The 27,569-nt window shown below is 38.0% G+C and overlaps 1 protein-coding gene across 1 annotated transcript; it reads right to left on the bottom strand.

Moving 5' to 3' along the window:
- Nucleotides 1–41: 41 nt before the first annotated feature.
- On the bottom strand, nucleotides 42–27,569 carry LOC114352750 (potassium voltage-gated channel seizure). The gene is made up of 19 exons (XM_028304458.1): nucleotides 27,235–27,569; nucleotides 22,091–22,174; nucleotides 14,624–14,771; nucleotides 14,168–14,349; nucleotides 9,505–9,659; nucleotides 9,301–9,414; nucleotides 9,085–9,206; nucleotides 8,854–8,972; nucleotides 8,592–8,782; nucleotides 8,275–8,417; nucleotides 7,567–7,760; nucleotides 6,791–6,919; nucleotides 6,390–6,534; nucleotides 5,554–5,631; nucleotides 5,158–5,326; nucleotides 4,682–4,886; nucleotides 3,989–4,228; nucleotides 1,839–2,008; nucleotides 42–122 (listed from the first exon to the last, which is right to left on the bottom strand). The coding sequence occupies exons 1-19, from the start codon at nucleotides 27,481–27,483 to the stop codon at nucleotides 119–121; spliced, it is 2,841 nt and encodes a 946-aa protein (XP_028160259.1). The 5' UTR covers nucleotides 27,484–27,569; the 3' UTR covers nucleotides 42–118.

Raw genomic sequence — 27,569 nt, 5'->3', positions numbered from 1 at the left:
CGCCGCCGCCGCCGCCGCCGCCGCCACCGCCGCCCGCTAGCGAGCCGCACGACGTGGACTCGGCGAGCGAGCGCGTCGAGCGTCGGGAGCGGGGTGCGCTCGTCTCGCCTGCCTCACACTACCTGTTTTCGCAAAAGCACATTTTTATAATATGTAATGCAAACTCGGTGGAAACTTTTTTGGATTGCTGATGTTAATTGGCGATAGTGATCGAGTTCCATGGTGTCCCTTTTGTGCTATTATGAAAAAATAAAGCTTTTGAAAACATTAGTTCTAACGCGTTGAAGTCTTTTACTTTGTGTCGTCTTTTTAATTAATTGCCATGTCTACCGTGTAAATGTGGGTAAAGTCCGGTCACCAAGAACGTAGAATTTAGTCCAATGACCCCAAGCTACCCATCCTTATCGCTCGCTCGTAATTATATTGCTGTTGCGCTCGCACTCACTGCGGCCGCCCGTCGCACAGTTGCGACAGCTATACAACGTGCTCCTTTTGTTTTCCGGAAATTTTAGGGGTATATTCTATAAATAAAAACTAGTTAAAGAGTCTTAGGAATATGTGTTTCTAAAAGCATATTTTTCAAGATATTGTGGAATCATCAATCTAGTTTTTTTTTAATTGTCACCTAGGCTTTTTGTGCAGACTTTTTTTATTGATAAGTGTATGTAAATTATGAATTATTTCAGTGAAAAATAAAGTTTTTAAATAATTTCGTATAAAAAATAAGCTGAATTTTTTTTTTGAATTTAACAAAAAATTTAATGCCTCTCCATTCTTTGAAGTGGTCTTATTAATACCCTAGGGTTCCAGGAAATCAAGAAGAGCACGTTGTATGATTAAGCGCGAGCGATAAGGATGGGTAGCTTGGGATCATTGGACGAAATTGGGTATTTGACACCATTCGCCAATAATTCTAAACCACAACTTTTTTAAAAAGACACTTGTTTCTGGTCTTAAAAACTTAATTAATTTTTAATTACCTGTAAATTACGATTTTTGGTTGCATTATAAATTGAAAAAAGTAGTTTCATTGAGTTGATAGAATTGTGACGTCACATGCTAGTATTGCCGTACAAAATCTATGGGAGAGTGTCGTTTTGACAGTTTTAAAAAGTACGTCAATTGATTGGTGGTGTCAAATACCCTATTGTACGTGCTCGGCGACCGGACTATAGTTGCGTTGCGTACCTGCAGGCCTGGCTCACTCCGCGCGGAACATCCGATAATTACCTACAGCGAAGCGCCCCGCCGGCGGGTATTATATCAGTCGAGTGTCACGCGTGCGCTCGTCAGTACGATGGCGTGCATTGTAGTATGATAATTCTATGATCGAAGTTTTATTTCAAAATGGACATAAAGAGAAAGAAATATTGTGCGGCGTTCGGGTGTTTAAATTCGAAAAGTAATCTACCGGAATCATCTTTTTTTTTCGCTTTCCAAAGATGCTGAAAGGTATGTTGGCCAAGTGGGTAATCAATTTATAATTCTTAGGATAGTATAGGAACCTAACCTACTATGACTACTGCTCAGAATGCGTCACTGCTGGACAAAGGCCTCTCCCAAGGTTTTCCATAATGAATGCATACTTACCTACATACGTACCTCATTACAAATAAGTAGAATAATATTTTTTCACTAGACAGCAACCCTAACAGCGTAAGAAGAGTTCAGAGGCACGCGATAGAAAGAGACAAAACTTGTAGGTGAATAAAATTGTAGGTACGTAGTGCTGTGCGAGCTGAATTCCGCTGTATCGCGTCGTAGCAAGACTCGCATTTATTTAAATCGTCTTGCGGAGTAATCCTTCTGTACCTGTACTATTACTTATTCTGTGGTACCTGTAGAAGGAGTGCGAGTGCGGGGGCGGCGGCAGGGCGGGCGGCAGCGGCGCGTGCGGCTCGGACGCGGAGCGCTGCACGCCGGGCGTGCGTTCGCCGCGCTCGCCGCGCCCGCCGCGCCCGCCGCGCTCGCGCTCGCGGTCGCCGTTCCAGCTCCACTCCCATTGGTTCTGGGTATGAAACATCAAAAATAAAAAATAAAAATCTTTATCTACTATATAAAAATAAATCGGGTTTTCCTCCCTGAGGCTATAACTCCAGAACGCACGAACCGATTTCCACGGTTTTGCATTCATTGGAAAGGTCTCGGGCTCCGTGAGGTTTATAGCAAAGAAAATTCAGGAAAAATTTCAACATAAAAGCGGGAAGGGGGTAAAACGGGATCCACGCGTACGAAGTCGCGGGCGGCCGCTAGTTTCTTTATAAAGGCTTACTTAAATACTAATAGACGAATGCCCGTTTTCACTATCAATCCCTAATTTTTAAGTGACCCCTATTGGTAACACATAACAGGAATTTTGTTTTCATAGGGGTCACTTAAAAATTAGAAATTGATGGTGAAAACGGGCAGAAGCCTCCTTTTAGGCGTATGATTGCCTGTGCCAGGGTACAACGCTCTGCATAACTGTAAGTGTTTTGTGTAATTTCTACTCAAAATCGACAATAAAAAAATATTCTATTATTCTACAATTATTATTAGGACTTTATAAATATAATGATGTGAATATTATGTGTACTATGTAAAATATGTATGTATTTCCAAAAAAAAGTATTTAAGTATGTTTATATCCGCCGTCTAGTACCCATAGTACAAGCTTTGCTTAGTTTGGGATTAGAAGCGTGTGTAAAGCACTCGCGCTCGCGGTCGCCGTTCCAGCTCCACTCCCATTGGTTCTGGGTATGAAACATCGCAACAACAACTCATTAAAGTCAACCATAAAGATTTAAGCTTTGCCTACATGAATTACAATGAATGAAGCCACAATATCAACCAGCCGGCTCTTACGAGTAAGCTGCGCCAGACTAGAACTGTTACCGCAGATTGCTACAGAAGTTACTTTTAGATTCGTTCGTATTACCGCAAGAAGTTTCAACTCAATTTAATTTCAAGCATTGATTGGAGGCTTTACATTGGTTGATTAAGGCCCGATTCGACCAAACTTTTATCCGAGAATAACTCCTGCCCCCCTAGACAAAACGCACTTTTTGATCGAATCGAAAATCGAATCCGTCAAAACTCCATAGAAAAAAGGGGCTTTTCGACCACTTTTCGACTGGTTTGCGATTATAATTTGCACTTTGTACTGGTATAACTGACACATTGATAGTTTCAGTATGGGAAATATGTCAAAACTGACGATTTCTTCTGAGACTAGCTAGCTTTTGCCCGCGGCTTCACCCGCGTGAAATTTAGTTTGTCACATATCGTCATAAATTATAGCCTATGTTATTCTGGGTTATAAACAATAATACTGTGAAGTTTCAACAAAATCCGTTCAGTAGTTTTTGCGTGAAAGAGCAACAAACATCCACACAAACTTTCGCATTTATAATATTAGCATGATTATTACTTACTCTTATTTGGTCGAATCCACCCTTCAATATTAGATCTATCACAAGATAGAACCTATGGCTGAGATTGAACCGGGTTTTGGCCGTTTTTGTAATGCAGATCTCAATGCAAACTCACATCGTTCGTATGCGGCACGGACAGCGAGGCCTTGGGCAGCGGCTGCGACGGCGTGTGCGCCTGCGCGTGGTGCACCTCGCGCGCTTGCAGCAGCTGCAGGATTCGGCGCACGTCGGCCGTCAGCCCGCTCTCCAGCACGGCCACGCGCCGGCTCAGCTCCTCCAGCCGCGTGAGAGCCGTCGCCACCGACGCCGACCGTGTTTGTAATACAGATCTCAAAGCAAACTCACATCGTTCGTATGCGGCACGGACAGCGAGGCCTTGGGCAGCGGCTGCGACGGCGTGTGCGCCTGCGCGTGGTGCGGCTCGCGCGCTTGCAGCAGCTGCAGGATGCGGTGCACGTCGGCTGTCAGTCCGCTCTCCAGCACGGCCACGCGACGGCTCAGCTCCTCCAGCCGCGTGATAGCCGTCGCCACCGACGCCGACCGTGTTTGTAATACAGATCTCAAAGCAAACTCACATCGTTCGTGTGGGGCACGGACAGCGAGGCCTTGGGCAGCGGCTGCGACGGCGTGTGCGCCTGCGCGTGGTGCGGCTCGCGCGCTTGCAGCAGTTGCAGGATTCGGCGCACGTCGGCCGTCAGCCCGCTCTCCAGCACGGCCACGCGCCGGCTCAGCTCCTCTAACCGCGTCAGCACCGTCGCCACCGACGCCGCCGACGCCGCCTGGCCCACGTTCTGGTATTGGGGGGATATTGTATCCTAAAGAAAACATGTTGCTTTTAATATCATTGTCAGAATCGAGAAAAACAGTAGGCTAGTTTCCTAAAAAAACTTTTAGTCCGTCAATTACATTATCAAAAAATATTGGACACGTAGGATTTTTATTTGTCAATCAAACAAGTAATTACGCAGTTATTATGCGTTGAAGTTCCGCGTGACGTCACAAAGTGCTACACTTATAAGCACGACTTGACGTCACGGGCCTTCTTCTTATGAACTTTGGAGCGATTTATCTCTTTTTTTACCTAGGTTCAGTTTTCAGTTTGTAGAGTTACTTTTAACGTATTATTTTCGGAGATTTTTTATGCATAATAAGGCAGGTATTTGACCACAATCACACCTGGACATAGCTGCAGATTGCTCAGATCAATTATATTTAAATACAATTTCCTAATGGAAAGTTATAAACTAAATCTTATCGCCAATACCCACCGGTGCAGCATTTTGGGTTCTTTCATTAGAGAAAGCGAGTGCTGCTGGACGGCCAGTCTGGTGAAGGTTGACGGCGGAGTGCGGCGCGGAGCGGGACGACGGCGGCCTGGCGGCGGCCGGCGCCGGCGCCAAGATGTCGTCGCAGGACACGTGCACCGGCGCGGGCGCGGCCGGCGGGCTGGGCGACGCGTTCGTGTAGTACGAGCTGGGGTTTAAACATGTCGTTATGGGTTTCTGACATACAACGGTTTTTAGATCAAGAATAACGTTTCCACAACTAGTTATTTTTTTAACGTAGTTCACACTCATCCTTTTTGCTTTTACACACAACGCTCTAAAAGCAAAAAGGATGAGTAGCTTGGGGTCATTGGACGAAATTCTACGTGCTCGGCGACCGGACTTTAGTTTAGGCGTTTCTGGATAACGAATGATCACTCGTTAAATAACCGATTATAATGAATAACGGCCATCGCTACCTGGGGTTGGTGCTGAGGCTGGACACGGGCAGCGTGGCGCTGTGCGCCGGCGTGCTGACGGCCGGCTCGCCCGCGCCGCCCGTCAGCGGCGACGTGTCGTGCAGCGGGCCCACCGACGACTGCCGCCGCACCGCCGCGCGGCCGCGGTACGTTTGAGGAGTCGATTGCGCTGAAACCACCTCACAATGTGCACCTTCATCCCCATTCATTTCAAACTCAATAATTCAGGCCATCAGTGCTCGTTATTTACAAGAAATAGACACTCTATTGTCGTGTTATTGTACATCGTTTAACTAATTCTGCGTTTAATGTATTCAATGCGGGAGTACCTATTCATCATTTCACAAGAATTAGTATCGGTTGAAACATGCACTAATAAGACGTATGCATACTTACAATATTTGTTGTGCAGCGGCTGGTGTGTTTTATGATGGTAGAGGTCTGGGAAGCTCCGTTTAAGTTGCGCTAGCATGCCTGCACACAAGGGCCGCGCTCAGAGCGGGGCGGCGGGGGCGGGGCGGGGGCGGAATATAGCGCGACCAAGTTATTTGACGTTTGCAATAAAACCACAATACCAAACACACCGCGCCCCGTCTACCGCGCCCTCGTCACCAACAAAAAGGAGTAAATAAATACGGAAAACAACAAGCGTACCACATGCTGCTTTAAAACAAATAAAATTACTGTCTGTGTAAATTTACGCATTTTTGAATTTACAGATTGAATCAATAGTTATTGCCGGATGTAATTTTTATGCACCATTTAACAGAAAGAAGAAAAGAGAATTCGTAAACTGTTTTTTAAACACATTTTAACACTTACTAACTTTATTATGTAGGTAGTTACAAAGATAACAAACAGCATATTTCATTACTTTTTGTAAAATGTGCATAAACAAAATTTAGGAAAGGCTGAAATTTGGAAAAATATTTTGTTCTCCATAGGTAATTCAAAATGTACAGAAGAAAGTTACCAGAACTGAATAAAGAAAGAAGAATGTTAAAATTATTATTTAAAAGGGATTTGCACATAGCTCCATCCACATCTATGTGTAGCTACTCTATTCAACCATAACAGACACGACGATGCCCAATTTGAATCACATGCGACGGTTTTCAAACTATACTTGGAATGGGGCATCTGTGGTGTATGTTAAACTGTAGGAAAATTATAGATAGGTAAGAAGGTAGGTATTTATTCTTACATTCCATGATGATATTAGTTATACTTACCCGTGATTGAGTTAAGAGTGGTCGATCTTTGTTTACTGAAATTGAAGTTGAGAGGAGTGACGTCCTGGCCCGCCTTGTCGGTGGAGAACTCTAAAATTCCTCTACTGGCGGGGGACTCTGTATCATCATCGCTGCATTGGGAATCCTGAAAAAAAGGCGTCTTTTTGAAATGTCACTTATTAATTTTTATTTTTTAATTATAGTGAGGACTGATTAAATTATCGTATGGTGTATATTTTATTTGTAAGAAGTAAGTCATCCTATCTTCATTCCATCAGACCTCCCCAATTTGTGCACTTTGTATCTAGAGTAGACCCTTTGGAGAACGCATTCATACCCTGGGGTATGTAGGCCACTTTGGGTTTCACTGCTCTAAAGGTAATAAGTGGGATGATACGTACCACTTTTTCGGCGAAGGTTTCTGTGTGCGGGCGGCGCGTGGTGCGCGCATAGGCCTCGCGCAGCAAACGCGCGTCACTCGGGTTCTCGTAGCGCATGCGCCGCTTCGGCTCTATACCGCACAGCTCCTCCTGTGCATTTAATTTAAATTTAGATCTATACTAAGGAGTACCTAATATCGATAAAATCCATTAAATTATAGAGATTAGAATAAAAACAAAAATAAATAATACAAAAAAATGTAGGTGATTTATTTTAAACTACGACGGCCGTAGCAAGCGGGTCCTGCTACGATTTTTGCTGTAGTTGGTCGTAGCGCTCGTAGCGTACGGTGTTGGTAGCCGTCGTAGCACCTATACGGCTGCTACGAAATGAAATTATCATACACATGCAAAGATTTATTCCTTTACATTCATTTATTTTATTTATTTTTTATTTATTTAAACTTTTGCACAGAAGAGTACTCTAGTACAGTGGCGGACTTAATGCCGGGTAGCATTATTTAATTTTAAAGCCTTATGTATTTATTTATCAGTTAATGAATGATTTGTTAAAACTTTATGTTAATTTTATTTTGTGTCCCAAACTAACTGTTTTTAAGCTAACAAAAAATAAGTTACCAAACTTCTATAATATAAAACTAAATAATGAAATCAGTGGGTCTAGACAAAGTGCAAATTATAATCGCAAACCAGTCGAAAAGTGGTCGAATAGCCCCTTTTTTGTATGGAGTTTTGACGGATTCGATTTTCGATTCGATCAAAAAGTGGTTACTTACGTCCCGCATGACGTAGGTGATCTCCAGATTGTTGACGAAGGAGGAGCGGAACTCGGGGTAGAAGTCTAGCACGTCGAGCAGGTCATCTCTATGCACGCGGTGCAGATCACAGTACGTGAGCGCGCGCACGCGGCAGTTGCTGCGCCCGACGGTCGGGTATATGCACGGGTTCTCGCCGAATATGTCGTCCTTGCCTGTAGTTTGCAGAAATGATCAGTTTTATAATACTGATAGGGTTAAGATTTATTCTTCTTCTTTAAAATCAGGGAAAAAAACATTCGTGACTGTTTTAATTCTGAAAACGCTTCGCTCCGACTTTTATGAAATAGTTACGCTTCGTGAATTTCGTAACATGAAGCTAGTTCATCTAGGGGGGCTGCTTCTGATGATACTTTCTCTAGGGGGGCTGGTTATTTAGGAGTTGTAGTGGTTCCCAGAGGTGGGATTTAAATTTGTTGACTCAATTTATTGTATAGTACAAACAACCACCTCTAATGACGTTGTTGTTGTATAGAATGCCGATGGTACAAGCTTTGTGTACTATTTATTATTTGAACTGATTATTGTTATTGTTGAGAGTTCTTTAATTACAACCTTCCACACCCAAATCACATTAAAGTTATCTGTTAGTTAAAATTATAACATGTTTATGAAGGAATTAGGTATGCACTTGGGTTAACATGCGAGTAAACAAGAAACAATGCTTACCAAGAATAGCCATGACGATGTCATCTTTTAGAATTTCTATTGAGCCTCTTGATATAAAGTACAAGGAAGTAAGAACATCGCCCCGATGGACTAGGGTTTCCCCAGGGGGTGCGTGCGTGGTTTTGAATCTCAGGGACAGAGCTCTGAAAAGAAGTGAGGTAGAATTAATGTTTTGATGAACAAATGCATCACTAAGTAGCTAATAACTTCATAAGTCCCGGTTTGAAGTAGATATGAAATTTAATTTTATACTAAACAAGCAATAGATAAAATTGACTAAAATGTTAAGCGTATTGGTTGAAGTCGCTGGGGCTTACCTCAAACAGCCTGGACTAGCACCCTCGAAGGCAGAACAGTTCGCAAGGAGGTTACGGTTGAGATGAAGACAGATATCAGCTTGTAGACATTCCGGAAAACCTTTCAATAAACTAGACGTATCTATCCCGTTCGTGTAACTCCACGCGTGTTGAAAATATTCTTCTAACCTTTGACGAAGTGGATTAGCGATCTGTAATATAAAAATACAATTAATAGAAACTCTGAGATAATACCGATATGTTTATTTAAGAAATATTGTACCTGGTGAAACCGGATGAATTCCCGTACTCGAAGAATTTGGGTGTGGTATCTAGCTGTTCCTGAATAAAGTCGTTGTATTATCGCCGAAACATTACCGAAGATACTAGCGTACATGAGAGCTGCAAACAAATTGAACATTGATTAGAAGAAGAACAAACGAGTATTATGTGACGTGTACAGTGGTGGATATTATTAGTAACATTTGAGTTATTAACATTATAAAATACTAACATCCAACAAGCATGACAAATATCGTAAATCCTTTTTCCATGTCTGTGTTTGGAGCCACGTTGCCGAAACCAACGCTCGTTAGGGAAGTGCATGTAAAATATAGAGCAGTGATGTAGCGGGACCTGTAATAATGAAATAGTAGAGATTATTACATTTGTGTCACTCTAATTAAAATCCTTTAATGCAATACTTTATTTTTAGTTAATTGATACATACCTCATCGATGGACCAGTAGAGTTGTCGTACGAGGCTTGAACGTCGTTCGCGAGTGCATCCAGCCAACCGATCGGAGCGTGAAGCTGAGGTCGCTCCCAGCTCCCAATAGCATACCTGTGCATAAATACTTTCATTGTAGATTAGGCAGAACAATACGATGGTATGGTAAGATAGGTGTTGAGATGATTGGCCAATGAAGCTTACCATAAACAAGCCAGCCAGTGTGCAATAAGCACAAACGTGGCCATTAGAAGAAGTAGGACGGCAGTGCCATATTCGGAGTATCTGTCAATTTTGCGCGCGACTCGCACGAGCCGCAACAGGCGCGCAGTCTTCAACAGCCCGATGAGCGTCGTCGTCTGCAACCACCACAAGCACCGCTCAGACTCCGCCGACACTAGCAGCAACGTAATTTAGCCGCAAATCAAGCTTATGATTCGTTCGCTTATACTAAATAGCATCAACGAGGCCTCATAGCGAAAACCACGCTAACTAAGCAAAAGTTGCCTATGAATATGCTTTAGAGCTCAACCAAACTGAGATATACTTTGCAGTAGGTATTACAAGCGATTATTTGAAAACTATAATATTAGCTGGCTTCGTTACAGAATGCGGTGCATATAATTGTAAGTAAATTCTAAACTGGTCTTTTATAATTTTGTTAAGAGTAGCTTCTTGTTAGGATAGTGATTTAAACATGGGGGCTGTTACATTTGTGGAAATATTGAGCTAAAGATATGCTGGTTATAATAAGTATTTGTAAGAATTTTAGGCGATCACAAATAGATAGGGTGAAAAAATTTGTAACCACACTGTGCAAAAGCCAATCAATTCATGATTTGTTTTAATATATTACCTGATTGTAGTAGGTACATTTTTGAAAAGTTCAAAATGTAGGTATGGAGCAAATGTTGACCTAGAGGTAGATAATTAGAGGTTTTTTTAAATAAGGGAAAAGTGGTAGTGTCACAAGTATAATACATACCTACTTCTATATATTTTCATTCCAGCACTCAACTGCATTTGTATCCTTATTAACTAAACTGTGGTAATTTATTAAAATATTATACGAAGCTACCTATTTCTAAATACATAATTTTGGTTACTGTGGTGAAAATACCTCCTACGGTTCAGTATTTTCCTACTTACTTATTGATATTAATGATTTTTAACAGTCAAATAAATGGGCTCTGGGTGAAAAGTAGGCCTACCTAAATATTAATTAATAATATAAATATGTTACTCCAAGAAAATGAAAATACTTTTATTAAATAAACACTTTACAATTACAAGATATGTGCCGCTCTCGTATAAGGCTAACCTGTGTAACGAGAGTCAGGCAAGAAACCATTTTAATCTCTATAATTTCAAGGCTTCGAAACGATTTGAACAGATAAGTAAGACTTATTATGAAATTATTTGAGGAAGATTTATTATACAGGGTGCTAGGTCAATGGGTATATGAGCCGACACTAGCCCATGTTAACATATTATTATGCATACAAATGGTATGGTGAAGTCAGAAACTTGATATCATCATTTTAATTTTTTAAATGTTCATACAAAATAAAATTTATAAAACCAGATTTGTACGAAAATTATAATAGTTAAAATAATGATATCAATTTTCTGACTTCACCATACCATTTATATGCATTATGCATATGTGAACATGGCCTAAAGTGTCGGCTCATATATCCATTTACCTAACACTTTGTATTCGTCACCCATCAATTTCTACAAAATACAGTTTGTAATTTATAAATATAATAGTAAAAGTTTAAAATTATCGAATGAAACTTTGTTATTTCAGCCAGAACCCATTTTCAACAAGATTTAGTCAAATAGGTAACACTTCAAAATAAGTTTAAAAACCTCGGAATCCATTTAATTTTATGGGTAGAAGCTTTTTTTCATATAATGACTGGAACTGATTTTTTATATTACTCATACAGAAAGACGAGCTGGATGACGTTTTATTCCAAAGTTATGCTGAATTTATCTTCATCAAGAAGAAGTGAGATCGTGAACAGCGATATTACTACTTTGTAGTTGATATTCCTTTCTATGATTTTTATGTAAAATTCAGGCATGATCAGAAACTTGCACTCTGATTGAAACAAACCACATTCTAATATTGCTATGATAAGAATGCAATGGTATATGTTTCTACTGTAACAAATCTAAAGTAGCTGTTAAACAGGTGCGTTGATGAATTCATTTATAATTAAAGATGTTGCTATTGGCATACAGGGTTTAAAGCATAGGATGGCAAAATATTTAACAGCAGATACATTTTGTTCATTGCCCTGACCTTAATATCGTTCGTCTTTAGCCCAGAAATCAAAGTTCTGACATGTAATGGACACCATATTGCTACTTAAAAAAATTAAAGTAAGAAGATATCCAAACTTTCCCATATTTCACTTTTCAACTCAAAGGCGTTAAAGTTTCTAACATGTATGTATAGAGCACAAAGAAACGCAATCGTAAATGGTTGCCGAGGTAGACTACTAAAAATCTATTTGATATTTAAACTATACTAAAACTCACCAAGAGCTCTAAATAAGTAAAATGTTTACATTACTACTTTTAATACCAATATAATAAGTAAGTAGGCACTAAAATACTGTCGTCGCAATGCTTAGAAAGGATTAATATAATAAAACCACTTAGATAAGTTCATGCTCAGATAAATATCACAGTTTATGTGATACTAAAACGCTTGCTATGTCGGTTAAAATAATTTTCTTGCCCTTATAATTATGGTGTGGACAGTGGATTATACAAGTATGCTTGCTCCCATATGAGTAATTAGAAACGGCACTTAAAAAATCAGTACCCAATATGACTATTTATAAAATTAAAATTTACAGATGCAGTTCTGTACAGTGCACGATTGGATCAATCGTGATAATACAATACATTTTTATTAATATTTGTAGGTTTATGATGTAAACTGGTTGGGGTTAGATGATGAGTAAAACAAAAAATAAACAGTTTGAGATAATTTATTTCAATAATAAAATAAAAACAACCAAAGATAATTTTTAGTCTCCAATAAAAAATAAAAATGATGTAACAGTTTCATTGGACAGTGTGATAAAATAAAGTAGTGCTAATTTGCGACTAACATAAATTACTTCGGTAGGTAATGAAAAAAACATAGGTGGGTGTAAGTTTTGGTCGATACAAAAATGGATCAGTCATTGGCTGATGTAAGGTGGGTGCTTTAAGTACAAGTAATATCTATATCATTGTCTAGATTCGACATAACTCGTGCCAACTGGTGTACCATGTTGTGAGGACAGGCTTTTATACCCGTTGAGTTATAGGTACTTACTCAATTACGTCTGGGAAGTGTGAGCGTATTTGCTAAACAAGCTATGTGCATTTCGTGAATTTTGCACTTTTGCTATGAGAAGCCAATGAAATGTTCCGCCTTTGTTATTTTTTCTAATACTAACATACCTAGGTAAAATCTTCATACTCTATATTGGATACATTCCAACAGTACTCATTCAAGTTAAACATTATCGTTACATTCCTCTAAATAATACTTCTTGTAGTTTTTTGAAGCATAAGAAAGTAATTAACATAAGCTAAGATACGAGTATACCTATTATACGTATACTATGTCGTAAATAAAAGGTGAAGGTCCTCTAGGGGTCACCTTGGCAGCTGACGGCGATCGTTACCACCATAATCAAGTTTCATAAGCTACTCGTAAGTGTTTGGCTAGGTATTATGGAGCTACGCATAGTCCTATCGGTAATTATGACGACAGTCTAGGGTCTGACTACGGTCCACAAGGCTAACAGTTATCTCGGGCAAGGAACGCCGGCGGCAAGCTCGTGAGCAGCAGTGGGCTCGTTGATGATCGCTCGGTGTAGGGTTGAAGATGAGATAACATTTTGCTTATGGGAAGCGTCATTATCTTCCATTAACGCATTCGCTTAGGTGGATTGAAAATGGCTAGTGGAAATTAATCAATAAAATCATGTCAACTAAAATGTAAGAAAATCGAGTGGCAGCAACATAAAAATAGTTCACAAAGATGGTATACCTCATCATTTTCCAGCCCCTGCTGTAACAAGAAATGGTATAAAAGATTCAATACGCACCCACCTTTGGGCTCTCCATACCGAAATTATTAAAGGAAACAACAAAACAACAGGAGTAGGTACACTGATTTCGAAAAAATAATTATTAATTGAATAATCAATAATAATTAATTCAAAATTTAACAAAAGTAATGTGAGTAACGAAAGAGAGTGAAGTGAAGTCAATTTTACTGGTTGATAATTTTGAATAAGAAAATAATAAATATTTAGCTAATTTGTATTTATGGTAAAACGCGGGGCCTTGAAGTGACATTATTTAATTGCGATAACCTGATTTAAATGTGAGTTGCAATAGTTGCATTCCACTAGTTAGTGTAGTTACGTGATCACTATTAAATGTCCAGAGCTACATTTGTCCGAAATGGATGTTGAACATTTATCCCGACGAATCAGATTGGAAAAGAGCCTCATTGTTATTTTTATAATGGTCATCGTCCACCCCTAGCTTGACCTACTTCGTGCCGTTACTTACGACCTATTTTACCCTTCTACTCGTGCTTCGTCGCCTAATCTTATTGTACTATATGGCCTCTATGCAGTCTTGCATTTGAATTTGTAATTTAAGTGTGAATATTTTTGGAATAATCGGGATATGAGTTATAACTTCTCATTCGGACAAGTGATCGTCTGGTGGCTATTGAATCTAAAGTTAGGCGTTAAAATTTTTTGTCTATATCTAGAGTTGGATGTGTATAAGGTGAGATGAGGGGGGTCGGCGGGGTGGTGTGAGTAAAGGCGCTCACTTCGTCGGTGTCGGTGCCGAAGAGGAGCAGGTCGAAGGGGATGGCGGCCACGAGGTCGATGAGGAACCAGCCGCGCAGGTAGTGCATGGCGATCTTAGCGGGGTCCGACTCCACCTCGTCGGCCGCGTTCACGTACGTCGTCCGGAAGTTTATCAGGATATCGATTATGAAGGTCACGTCGACTGAAATAATAATAGCACAGAGTTGCAGGAGAGCCTTCAGGTTACGTATATAAGAACAAATGATTGAAAAGATGTAAAACGTGCATCTAATTTCATGATTTTACATAGGTATCAGATCAGTACTATCAGTTGATTTTGCAGTTTGCTACTATATTTTATGATTTTGAAGTTCTTCATTCAATCGCAACATTCTTTACTTTTGTTCGTAAGTAACTAAATATGATGCAAGATTCAACAGTCTACGTATACGTACGAAAATGTAAGAAAAACTTACCTATCATATCAATGACGACGATGGGATCCTCGCCGAAGCTGCGCGAGCGCTTGTCGAAGTCCGGCTCATTGAGTTGGAAGGCGGCGACGTACGGTGTGAATATCGCGGTGTAGATCACCAGGATCAAGATCAACCAATCCCAAGCGGCCTGGAAACAAACAGAAATGTCCCTATCTAACCATCATTCATTAAGAAAACCTTTTGGAGTTTTCCAAGACGGTTTTTCCTGCTACTAATGTAAGTAGGTACATCACAAGTTTTTATGCATAGCGTTTAAATGATCTTTAATCGCATTTCACATTGATACTTTATTATGTTATCACCTATTACAACTATGATCTGAATACATAAGTCTTCAGCAACATTACTACGGACTTCGTACAAAGCGATTAGATAGATAGATATAGAAATAAAAGTTTGAAATTCCAATGTACGAAGCATAACCTAATAATCCACATAATTTTAGTATCTAATCAATCTAATACAAAATGAGCAGACTGACGATTAATAATATTGGGGAACAATAAGTAGGAAATTAACTTATAGCGAATAATCAATCTCGATCTTGATTGCCTATCCCAACTAATATTATAAATGCGAAAGTAACTCTGTCTGTCTGTCTGTCTGTCTGTCTGTCTGTCTGTCTGTCTGTTACGCTTTCCCGCTTAAACCTCGCAACCGATTTTGATGAAATTTGGCATAGAGATAGTTTGAGTCCCGGGAAAGAACATAGGATAGTTTTTATCCCGGTTTTTGAAACAGGGACGCGCGCGATAACGTTTTTCTGTGACAGACAAAATTCCACGCGGGCGAAGCCGCGGGCGGAAAGCTAGTTTAACATAATCTTGAAACAGATTTGTCCATTTATACCTAGGCATAAATATAGCTTAAATTCTAGACCTAATGTGAACTTTTATCAGAGTGAGGGTGAAAAGAAACTACGAAAAACACAAGAGACTGGCTCGGCAATATAATTATTGACAGTTAACAAAAATTTTCCTTTTTAATCAAAAAATAAGATAGACTAGACGTAACTAAAAACAAAAATAGGCTCTATGCGATTCTATTCCGTCCGTCCCTGCCACAAAATATGACGTTGCCAACACTATTTTTTCTTTATTACTGGTAACTAGATACCTATAAAGAAAACTTAAATGAGTCTGCAAAGATTGTCACAACTTACAAATTAAGATTACGTGTAATTGTTTCTAAGCAGCATGGTGATTAACTTCCTAATTCGTCGACAATCTTTTAGAAGATTGCCCTGCCTTATTAAGCATGTAATTTGATTGTTTAAATAGCGTTCCTAATTAAGGGTACATGCTTCACATCCGAATCCCTTTGCGGAGCGGGGCAAAGATGTGGCGTGTGGAATGAAAGTATTTTGCGCTTTTGCGTGTTCAACTAAAATCAGGTCATTGCGACATACGGCAGTGTGGGCTACACCAAAGTAATTTACTTACAGAAACTTGAAAATGGCAGCAAACGAGTTAAATATTATTAATAGCTCTAACAACGTACAATCAATTTGCAAGTATGGGCTGAAAAATATGTGTGTATTGGAAACTAAAGTTATAATTTGTATGTAGGACTGAATTACGTTTCGAAACTTGGATTTGCAAAATGCTGAAGGCTGTTACAGGATTTGTTGTTGAAATATTAACTTTGAAATAATGAAAATAGTAATATTAACACCCAATCAATTTCTTATTTGTTTGTTGTATAATTCTTAAGTACCTACATAAACAAATGATGATAGAAAAAATACAATCTTAGAATATATCAGGCGGTACTTAGTTTTGAAATAACAAAACGCGATTTGGGAAGTTTTTCTATACAGTTGAAACTGCCGCCTGCCATTTATGTACTCGAATTAAATAAGTACAATAATACTACTACGAAAATGTATAAAAATACAACGCACGTCACACAGAATAAAATTGGATTCGCGCAGTCTTTTATTTTAATATTGCCTTGGCGCTTCCGAAACGAAGACAAATTTTCACGTAGTCGGGTAAAAAGAAGGGCAACAATGTTATAAGGGAAATATTTTTCGTGAAGTGAAACCCAGCTAATATTTTTTGTATAAAAATTGGACGCGTCTTTAACTTCTTTAAATGTTAATCTATAATATAAAAATTTATCGCAAAATGTGTTGGTAAGCGCATAACTCAACAACAACGCCTGGACCAATTTTACCAATTAATTATTTTTAATGTTCATTGAAGTCCAAGGATGGTTTTTACGGCGGGAAAAAATCGAATTCGAATCAAAACTGCGGGCGGAAAGCTAGCTTAGAATAAATGTTCACACGATAAAATATTATTACGATCTAAATAAAAAATAATCGCAGATCTATAGATTTAAAATATTGCGGTAATCCTTGGATTGGCAAAACTATGGGTAAGTATGACCAGCCGTGAAGTATCAAGTGAGACGGGGTGAACTAAAGTGGTAACAGTAGACCTTGAATGGCTAAGGTGAGGCCACAGTTGTTATAATTATTCATGGAAATATATGATTTATATAATACTAGCTGACCCGGCGAACTTTGTTCCGCCTTAATGGCAATAAATAAGCAGACTTTTTTATTTCGAACGGGATAAAAAGTATCCTATGTCCTTCTCCTGGCTCTAAACTACCTCCCTGACAATTTTCAGCTAAATCGGTTCAGCCGTTCTTGAGTTATAAGCGAAGTAACTAACACGACTTTCTTTTATATATATAGATTACTAGCGGCCTGCCCCGGCTTCGCACGGTTGCAATGGAATTTCTCGGCTTTTCTCTTCTATAATATGTGTGTTTTATACCTTCATCTTGAGTAATTCTATAGATCTATTAAAAAACCGCATCAAAATCCGTTGCGTAATTCGATAGATCTAAGCATACATCAGACAGAGGAAAGCCACTTTGTTTTATTTTTATACTAGGTATGTAGTGATATTCGAATTTACTTTGTATTACACGTAAATGGTATCAAAAATGCACCATAGCCATGCCTAAATTCCTAAATAACGAGTTGAAAAAAAAATGATATTCTTTGCTGATATATTTTTTTTTTTTTTATACACAACGAGGAAGCTCTTGGCCTGTATCTCACCTGATGGTAAGTGACGATCAGGCCGAAGGTGGAAGCGAGCTTCACCCGGAATCCTCAACCACGGAGGAACTGGCTATCTTACCTCTAACTGCCGGATCACAACAATGCTGTTAACACTGTTGTTATGGCGACAGACTTAGGTAAGATGGTGGTAGCTAGCCAGGCGGACTTAGAACAAGCCCTACCACCAACCAAACCGAACAGAAAAATCTGCCCCCACTGGGAATCGAACCCGGGACCTCTGCGTCTGAAGCAGGTGGTCTTACCACTAGACCACAGAGGCGGTTAAATGTCGTGTTTTGTTTGTATTTTATGGATATAAAATACAAACAAAACACGACATTTATCCTAACAAAATTGTTCCCTCTGAATACATAGGAGAGTTCGGTATATTGTACCGCCGGGTAAATTGTACCACCCTCATATTTCGTAAAGTATTTATTGAATGTCTGTAATTGCAACACTCAGCGATACACAACTAAAATAAATTAATATCGGCCATGTGGTTTTTGCCGTGACAACAATAACGTGTGTTTTATTTTAAAAAGTATTTTTTCATTGTTTTCAAGTAACTTTTGACAATACATGTTTAGTTTGTAATTTTGTTAAATTTAATCACAGGGTGTTTCTAATATATTATTTAGAAGCGTAAATTAGTGTGGATTACAATTATTTGAAACATTTTTCGGTATTTATAAGCTATAATTTTTACCAATTTTTTAAAAGCACTATCACCTAGTCGGCTAAATTGTACCACACCAAGTTGTATGGAACTTTACCAAAGGATTTTGAAATTTTTTTTAGTAAATCATATTTTGAAGTTATAATAGCGTAGTTATGTTTGACTAACAATAAATGAAAGGAAAAGACTGGCAAAGTAGATTAGGTACAAGTGTGCGTTACGATAATTGGAATCACAAAACTTGTACTCAAAATCGTGATAACGTGTAAAACAATATCGATTGTCTATGTTATTAACTACTGTTCCTTTTCGTTTCCTAATTTGTTAAGAATGTATCGTATAATATTTTGCCATGGTTTTTTTATAGGCTTGAAATTAATTGAAATTCAATTTAGTAACCCTGTGGTACAAATTATCCAACCGGTTGGCTAAATTGGACCGAAGCTCTGAACTCGTACTTTGTTGATTTGTGCTAAATATACAACAATCATGTTAATTAATACTTATGAAATAGTAAGTTGAATAATGTATCTTTCATTATATACCATGGACATTAGCAAAAACAAAAGAAAACTATGTGTAAAATGGGATTGAAAAAAACTGGTCCAAATTAGCAGACTCTCCCTTACATAAGTAGGTAACCATAAGGCGGTGGACACTGGACATATCCAGCTTTATTACTAACGCCCGTACTCTCCTTAATTAGGGATTGCACCACAGAGTTAAGGAAATCCTCACAGACACGGGACGGACATGATTCGTATGATTGAACACCCTCGTGGAAATAGTGACATCTGGAATAATTAACTCTACATATAGTCTCTAATTTATTTATTTTATTTTGAAAGAAGTCAAGAGAGATTGAGTAGAGAAATTGTATTGCTTATGTTGGTTTTTTTGAATTTGACGGCACAGTAAATATAGGATGTATAGCCTGACTGAGAGCCTGACCAGGAACATAAAGACCCTCGCCATGTTGCGGAAAACTAATGGTACTAATTTCTTTTAATGGCAACAGTAACTGAAAACTTCATTGAATGTCACCTTGCATGTCAGTCTATTGCTGTCAAAGTGTAAACAAAATTTATTTTAAAAGTGCGCAATTGATTTTGTGAATTAAATTGTAAAACTCTTTTTATAGTCGTGAAAGAAAAGTGGTTCACAATGTGTTAAAGTATTTGTCGAAGAGAAATACTAAGGGTTCGGACAATATTTTCATTGAATTATGTTTCCGACAAAGGTTGTCAAATTGACTGACATGTTTATCGCATAGTACAGTCCACTATGAAAATTAGCTGTGGTTTGTTTCAACTACATATTTTTTTTAAAAATGACACTTTCTAAGTGTTGAATTTTATGGAATTGGGAAATAAGTATCGAGTTTGAAGCGTTCATGAGCAAACATTACAGTTGAATATTTAAGTTCTGAATTTGATTATTGATAAATAATAAAATAAATCCTACAAGCTCGATTGATGGTTTCATTTAATTTATTTAAACCAGGTTACCTATAATAATATTTTTTCGTTAATTTATGAAAATATCAAATTAGCCCGTAATCCTGAATCCTGATACATAAAGTTAGCCTATTAATTTAACACAAGTACGACTGTACTCAGTGTTGCACTATCAAATGCAATTGACGCGCTTAAACAATTTTTTTAATTAATATCCATCAGGATTTTCCTTGATATTTAGATAATAATGAAGTATAATCAACTTGGTTTTTGAATGCCGTCTTCTTATCGCATTTTTTTGTTTACGCTTTATAATGATGACTTAATTATCGTATCGCGTCGAGTCTCCAAGGCCATAATACCATGTTATCATTATTTGGCTTAGTTAACAGGCTAATAATTTATTATACAACTGCCGTAAAACAGTAGAGTTTTATTATTTAATTCAATATAACAATTAGATAAGACAAATCAAGTCTCCTCAAAAACTATGCCTGACATCATATAAAAAGAAAGTATAAAGTGAAAACAGTCATCAACCTTTTTTACTTGGCTGGTAATTATCGAACTCCTTCTTAATTTATGTAAACTGCCTTATCGTATAATCTTGTTGCCAATATCATTGCGGTTTAATAGTCAATGAAGAAAGGCAAAAACCATTCGAATTTGAGTCAGACGGCTTCATCGTTGAATTCCCGTACCGCGGTAATTATGCCAATCGTATCAGCCACTCGTCGGTGCCTAATTGATGCCGACTGAGGATTTGAGCAGCAGCTAAAGGCAAAGCTTTTATTCAGTACTTAGGCCTTTTCTAGGGCGCTTATACACGTCCCAAATAGCTTGCCCTACTACCACTTCGGGTCAACATATTAAGATACAACTGCTGCAAAATGATGCGTGAATATTTCATATGGTTTTCGTCCGCCGTTTTAATAGTATGAAGTATTGATTGAAGCTTAAAATACTGACACATCTATATGTACGAGTATTCGGTTAGATATTAGGTATTCAATCTACATTAGTCATGATACTCGTACTAAAAATATTGTTTATATGGTATCGGATCTTGGCTAAATTGGACTGACCTTGTCATAAATTATAATCACGTTCTGTCCTAAATAAAGTAGGTAGTTGTTATAATTTTAATACTCAGAACTCTTACGATACGATGAAAAGTGTTTACATTTAGAATACTTTATAACTTTAATGCTTCACATCATCATTATTTAGGGCAAGTTAAGTATCATATTAAGTATATTACTATGTCGAAGATTAAATTGTCGTCAGTGAAAGTGGGAAGTTCTACTTTTATGTCATTGATAAATTGTCGATGAGCTAAATTGATAAATAAATTGGTACTCCCAAATGGGAATAAAACGACTACGATATAGAAACATGATAATTAATATTGGATTATTTCAATTCAAATGATACTACTTAATTGATGAAAATGATAATAATAAGTAAGTCTATTACTTTGATTATGGTAATTAGGTAATTGTATGTATTAGGGATATTAAAATAAATACTTAGAAAATGTATGTAACCAAAGTTTCTAAAAATCGGACATAATACAACTTGCTTTCACGCGCAGAAAACGTAATTCCAAGCTTCGTCAAGGGTGTTAACACCCTATATGTATACAGACGAACTTTTTGCCTCCGTAATATGAGACTGGGTGGGGATCTTTATGGGACCACGGCAAGTAGAGGCTTTGGCGAATACTTATTCACTGTAGCGTGAAAGTTTTCGGTGGCAGTTGCCAACAAAATGGTACGACTGTCTGTCTTTCGACCTAAATTACGCATTGCGCTTGGTTTCTCTATAAAATTTATTGCATGTCAGACGCTACAAATATTTGTGCCAAGCTAGACTATTAATATTTTATATAACGCTTTGCTTGCGCTTTGTTTTATTCTTTGTGACAGAATACGCTTATTTCTAAAATATATAAAAACATGAATCGTTTTTACTTTACATTGAATTTTTGAAAACCAAATTAGATATACGTAATTACTCAAGAGACCTAAGCTCTCTCTCTTTCTAGAATCAGACAACAGTAGACTCTACGCAGTAGGCAATCAGAATTTTATTCAAAGTCATTAACATTCCTCACATTTGGACGTGATATATTAGTCTGATTTATCCAAACAAATCCATTTTCCTACACCTTTGTCCCTTAAGTAAGTAGCATAATTGAGTCTCCACTGTAGTGGTAATTCACTTACCTTGTAAGGAGAATGGTGGAGGATAGTGCAGGGGTGTGATGGCTGCGTAGTCCCCTTGGGCCCCGTCGCGCCCAATGACAGTACCTGTGGACAAAAATAGCCTCTTTTCACTATAATTCCTATACATGCTATGCTGAATTTTGCTTGTGTGGTGTAAATGTACAATTTTGTTGTGTTATTGCGGATTTAATCGAAAGAAAGTAAATATTATCGTGTAATGGTGTGTCGTCATTGACTGTAGCTGAATTTTCGTAAAACTTTAAGGACTAACAAAGTCGTAATGAGTGTCAGAACTCTTCGTAGATTTTTCGTACTTTAATGAAATTGTATAAAAAATACGTATAAAAATGTGGTAATAACTTATTTTCATTAATAACTCTCGTAGTCCCAAATTACTAATATTCGAATTTAATACATGATACCTATTTCGAAGAAAAATATGAATAATATCACAGAATAATAATAAGTACTACTACTACTGGTACTACGTACAGAAGTTTTACTTCGCGAAGGTATTTAAAAAAAATTATGCTCAATGTCATTAACAATATGGTGTAATTTAGCCTGTCTCAAGAGTCAAGCACCATTTTGTTGACAAACGTCAGTGATCGGCACTGCACCGAAGCTATAGGGCTGACTTCGGTAAAATGATGTGACGTGAGGTGCCAAACTGCGGAAAATGGCGGAGGAAATACATGATTTAGCATGAATTATCATGAATAATATTAACTACTTATTTACCTCTCAGTGTCTTGAGGCAACTTAAAAAAGTACATTCTGTGTTTTTATTATTATTTAGGCAGTTAAATACTGCACAGTATTTAGTACACAATTTTCTTTATTTTCTTCCATCATACACAAGAATACGCGTGCGTGAGTCAATGTTCGCTCGTATGTGAGGCCTTGTCGAATAGTATCCTGTAGGTGGGCCATCGTGCGTGTTTTGTTTTCGATGTAAACTCGCGGAGATGAACAGGCCTGATAATATGAAGAATATAACATTATTAACGACATTTGTTCATGCCTATTTGTGGTAAAGTCAAGGACATAATAATACTTGGTACGGCGACTATTTGATAAAAAATAGAGTAACTTCATATACCTAACTGGAGTAGTTAAATTACATAAATACCTACAAAAGGAAGGTTTAGTTTTAGGCGACAAAGACAAAACAAAGCTCAGTTCAATAACCTGGCTGACAGGCGACAGCAACGCGCCGCATCGGAGGCAATGACCGCAAGTAAAATTTAAATTGTATGGTCGCAAATTTTGAAATCACTTATTCAAGATTGCTCGATCATGATCAAAAGTCATGAATCTAGTCACCAGTCTATGAATTAATGAAAACTGTACATAAAAACTTCCCTACGATAGTTTTTTTTGATATTCCTATAAACAGGCAGATAGTAGTAGAGACTACTGACCCGTAAGACACAGAGATGACTTTAGGGTAAGTCATTGATATATTTTGTAGGATAAAACTAATACACCCAAGTGCCTACTTAAACATAAACAGCCTTGGATTAAAATTTATCATCTTATCTACGTTTATCACACGTGATAAAGTCGTATATTACACTAATCAAAGTCATGATGATTGAATAAAATTGCAATCTATAAGGTCGTAAACACCAAAAATGTACAATCATATTGAGTGGAGAAAATCAGAAAATGTCATGAAGATTAGGCAATGATTAATAAAGTAGGTGTCTGCAATGTTTTATAGAATTCATAGGTTTACTTATGAGAAGATAATCAGAATGGGCTCGTGGTGTACCTATTTGTTGTTAACTCGTGGTGGTCGTATGAGACCGCGGTAACAATTGACTTGTATTGTGTCTCGATTCGCTGGTACCTGAAGCCCTACCCTAGTTAACCGACTTTTTCTCTTACATAGACAGTTTTCCGGCATGCTAATGTTCTACCAACCGGCCTTTGTAGAAATCATTATTGGGAGAGGCCTATTATGTTCAGCAGTGGACGTCCTATGGCTGAAATGATGATGATGATTATGATGCTAATGTTCGAGATTTCATTATCATCATCACATCACTCAGCTCAATATAAACTCAGTACGGTCGCCGTAGTAGGTAACAGATTTAATTTAATTACTAATGAGGATAATATAAGGTGTTTTCCTCATTCGGAAAATTTTTGAGTCAAAATCAACGGAATTTCATTAACATATTTAACTTTTTTCTCATGTTGAATTATCGGGACGGAATGCGATAAGTTACTCGTAATTATTAGTAGCAGTTTTTCAGTTTTTTAACTCGAAAACCAAGTAGGTAGGTAAATGAAGGTTTTTGGTTTCCGTTTCGTATTTTTATCGGAATCTACACTGTCATCGCTCGTCATTCATTTTAAAGTAGATAATGCAGAATGGACAACACGCATAAGTTGTAATATTAAGTTAAATTATGACTTATTTTAAAGTTTAGATCACACACATTACACTAGTTTTTATTTCACCTCAATCCATCCAGTATTACCGAAGATAGAGCCTCGAGAAGTTTACGGACTTTTTAAAATTTTCAAAAATTTCCAATATTCGCGCGTGACGTCACAACATGATTTTGCAGCCCCCGCACGTTAACCCATTTACCACTTTTTGTCTTTTTCCAACTAAAATAAAATTTTACCTAACTGACAACTGTTGTTAGTTGTCATCGTTCAATCACATTTCAAACTATGCGCTATAAAAGTAACCATTATTATGCCACCTATCGCCAATTTTGTGCACTATGAAGCCATTTTTACATTTATGCACTTAAATATAAATTTTCTGGAAAAATAACCAAGTTTGTGTCGCTGTGCTCAATAACGAGTAAATAGTCCAGTTATTTGTTAATTTTACTTAAAAAGTTTTCCGGAATTTTTGAAAATTGGTGAATAAATAGATTTCGCTATGTTCTTTCCGAATTTTGTGACCTCGTTTATAGCCGCGCGCGCGCCCGCCTTATTGAAAAAAACCCGCCTTAAAAAAGGTTTTTGACAACATCGTTCAGATGTGCGTTCAAAAGACCTGAGATTCAAAAAATCCCACGTTTTGTTTAAACAGTAAGCGAAAAAAAAGTGACTTGAAAATGGAATACAAAATGATAAGGTATGGTAAATGATAAGTCTTTATCAATGAAGAAGCAGAAGTTCAATTTCATGTGACCTCCATCTAGGCTAGTTTCCATCGTCACTCAAAGTTTAGCTGCGGTCTCAAATTTGGGCTTAATTGAGGTATTTTTTGGGTGAGAGGCATAAGAACTAATGCCGTTTTATATCAAAAATTCATACTTAGAGGTAATCAACCAGGTACAAAGTATTTCCTTGTATGTTAGTCTGCCACTCTTTAGTAAGTCCCGAAATCCCCGCTTCGGCTCCCCTACTAACCATTCTAACCATTGTACACAGATAATATCTTGCATGCTGCTTTTCATGTTACTACGTCACATTTTCAAAATCCGCGCGGAAAATCGCTCCGAGCGGAAGAGCGCACTTTGAGCTTGAATATTTCAGTCATTTTTAAAGATATCAAAAAAATAAAAATACAGTATTCATTCTAATTTTTTGTAGTTTTTTTTGGCATCTTCAACAAAAATTGTGCGCCATGTCCATTAGATTAAACAGGTATTATTTTGTTTAAGGTTGATTAAAGACATTTAGTATATGCACACGTATGCGATAACGATAAATTCAATGCGCGTCATAATTACGAAGCTGAATGAGCTCATATTATAACTTTTCCATGGGGTAAACATAAATAAATACCTAGTTCCCATAGACTAATCCTTTACATCCTAGACGGTAATGATACAATATCTAAATACCATTGATGTGATAGATAATACATAAGATTTTGTATATTAAAATTCCTTTGATCTAAGATAGGTAGGTATGTTTTTGTTTGCGATTAAATAAAGAGTTGTGAAAGGTTAGTGATTTGTTTGATAAGGCACCACATTGTCTTCAATTATTTTCAGGCACTGAAATAAACGTCTGCTACTATGAGTAGCTGAGTAGTATTTAAGTATCTATTAGTAATTTTGTGCTTAGCCCATTTTTGGGGAGAATTCATAACATAGTACAGATACACACACATACTTCGTAATGCAACTTACATGCGTACCCATGAGAAATAAACTGAAGTTAATGAAACTTAATAAACTTTTCAGTTGTATTATTTCCGGACGAACTGTAATTTGCAGGCGAACATAAGAAATTGTAAAAAGAGATGAAAACCACGTATAAAGTAAGTGAATTATTCACATGTAAAATTAAGCCGGCGCAGTGCAGTTATTACTTCGGTCCGCTCGAAAATGAAAACATAAATAAATTAAAAACCAACTGCGTGAAAACAAGGCACCCAAAATATTTTTACGGAACGTAGTCAAATTGCATTTCAAGTGATGTTTACGTTCAAATTTTTATGATTTGTTGACCGAACCGAAGTGTTTGTTTTTTACCTTGTTTTGTTCGGCTGGCTTATTACCGCTTTGAAAGTTTTAGAGACTTATGTTGAGTTGTTTTTCCAAAAACAATATATAAAGTGTTATACAATTTAGTTGGTAATTTAAGGGCTACATTAATTTACCGCAATAATCAATGATACATGTAAAATGACGTTTACAAACACATTAATTAAACTTATGCATTTTTGAATGGGGTGACTTTATTAAATTGAATTGCGAATATTGCGGTTGATGAAAACGAATTTAGTGGTAATTAAATATGAAATATACCGGCGATAAGTTGGACAAGTAGAATGAATAATTAATGAGCTAACAAGTTGGTCGCTGGGATTGCCCTGGATTCCATGGTAGAGGCACGAAGTGTTAAAGGTCAGTGAGATGCGAACTATATAAATCATTCACCCGCGCACACCGACCGCGGACGCTCACACTGCGTGTGCTATAATATTTAGTAGCTCAGGATATTGCGGGGTGCTCGTATAAAAGAACCCGATCGACCGTTGTTTCGTTTTCTATACAATGCGTATTTTATATCAACCCAGTGCACATTGGTCTGGTTTAGGAACTACCTATCAGTTCTAAGAACGAATGAGCAATTTCATACGTAATCGTTGGATATTCGACAGATTAAAATTTCAACCAATACACGTAAACGATTTAGGCAAAGAGATAAATGTTTACCTCCTTGCCGATGGCGGGGAGCCCGTTGAGGCCGTTACAGGGCGGTTCGAGGCGAACGACGCTCTTGCGGGAGCCGCGGAAACCGGTGTCGCGGACGCGCACCGACGAGCGCCAGGTGGACGGCGGGCCGTCGTCGCGCGAGCCGCGGGCGGAGGCGGCGCGCCGCGACGTGGTGAGCGCGCCGCCGCCGCCGCCGCCGCACGGAGGCGTCACGATCAACGGCACGTCGGGGGGGCCCCGCTCCTCCATGCCGCTGCCGCGCCAACGTTCTCACCGGAACCCGCCGTGCTCAGACGCCTCCAGATGCTCACATTCCAGCACGGCTCTCTCGAACG

The sequence above is a fragment of the Ostrinia furnacalis genome, unplaced genomic scaffold, assembly GCF_004193835.3.
Source record: "Ostrinia furnacalis isolate ACB-3 unplaced genomic scaffold, ASM419383v2 OfSCF1435, whole genome shotgun sequence".
Classification (NCBI taxonomy): domain Eukaryota; kingdom Metazoa; phylum Arthropoda; class Insecta; order Lepidoptera; family Crambidae; genus Ostrinia; species Ostrinia furnacalis.
This window is presented reverse-complemented; position numbering and strand designations above follow the sequence as displayed.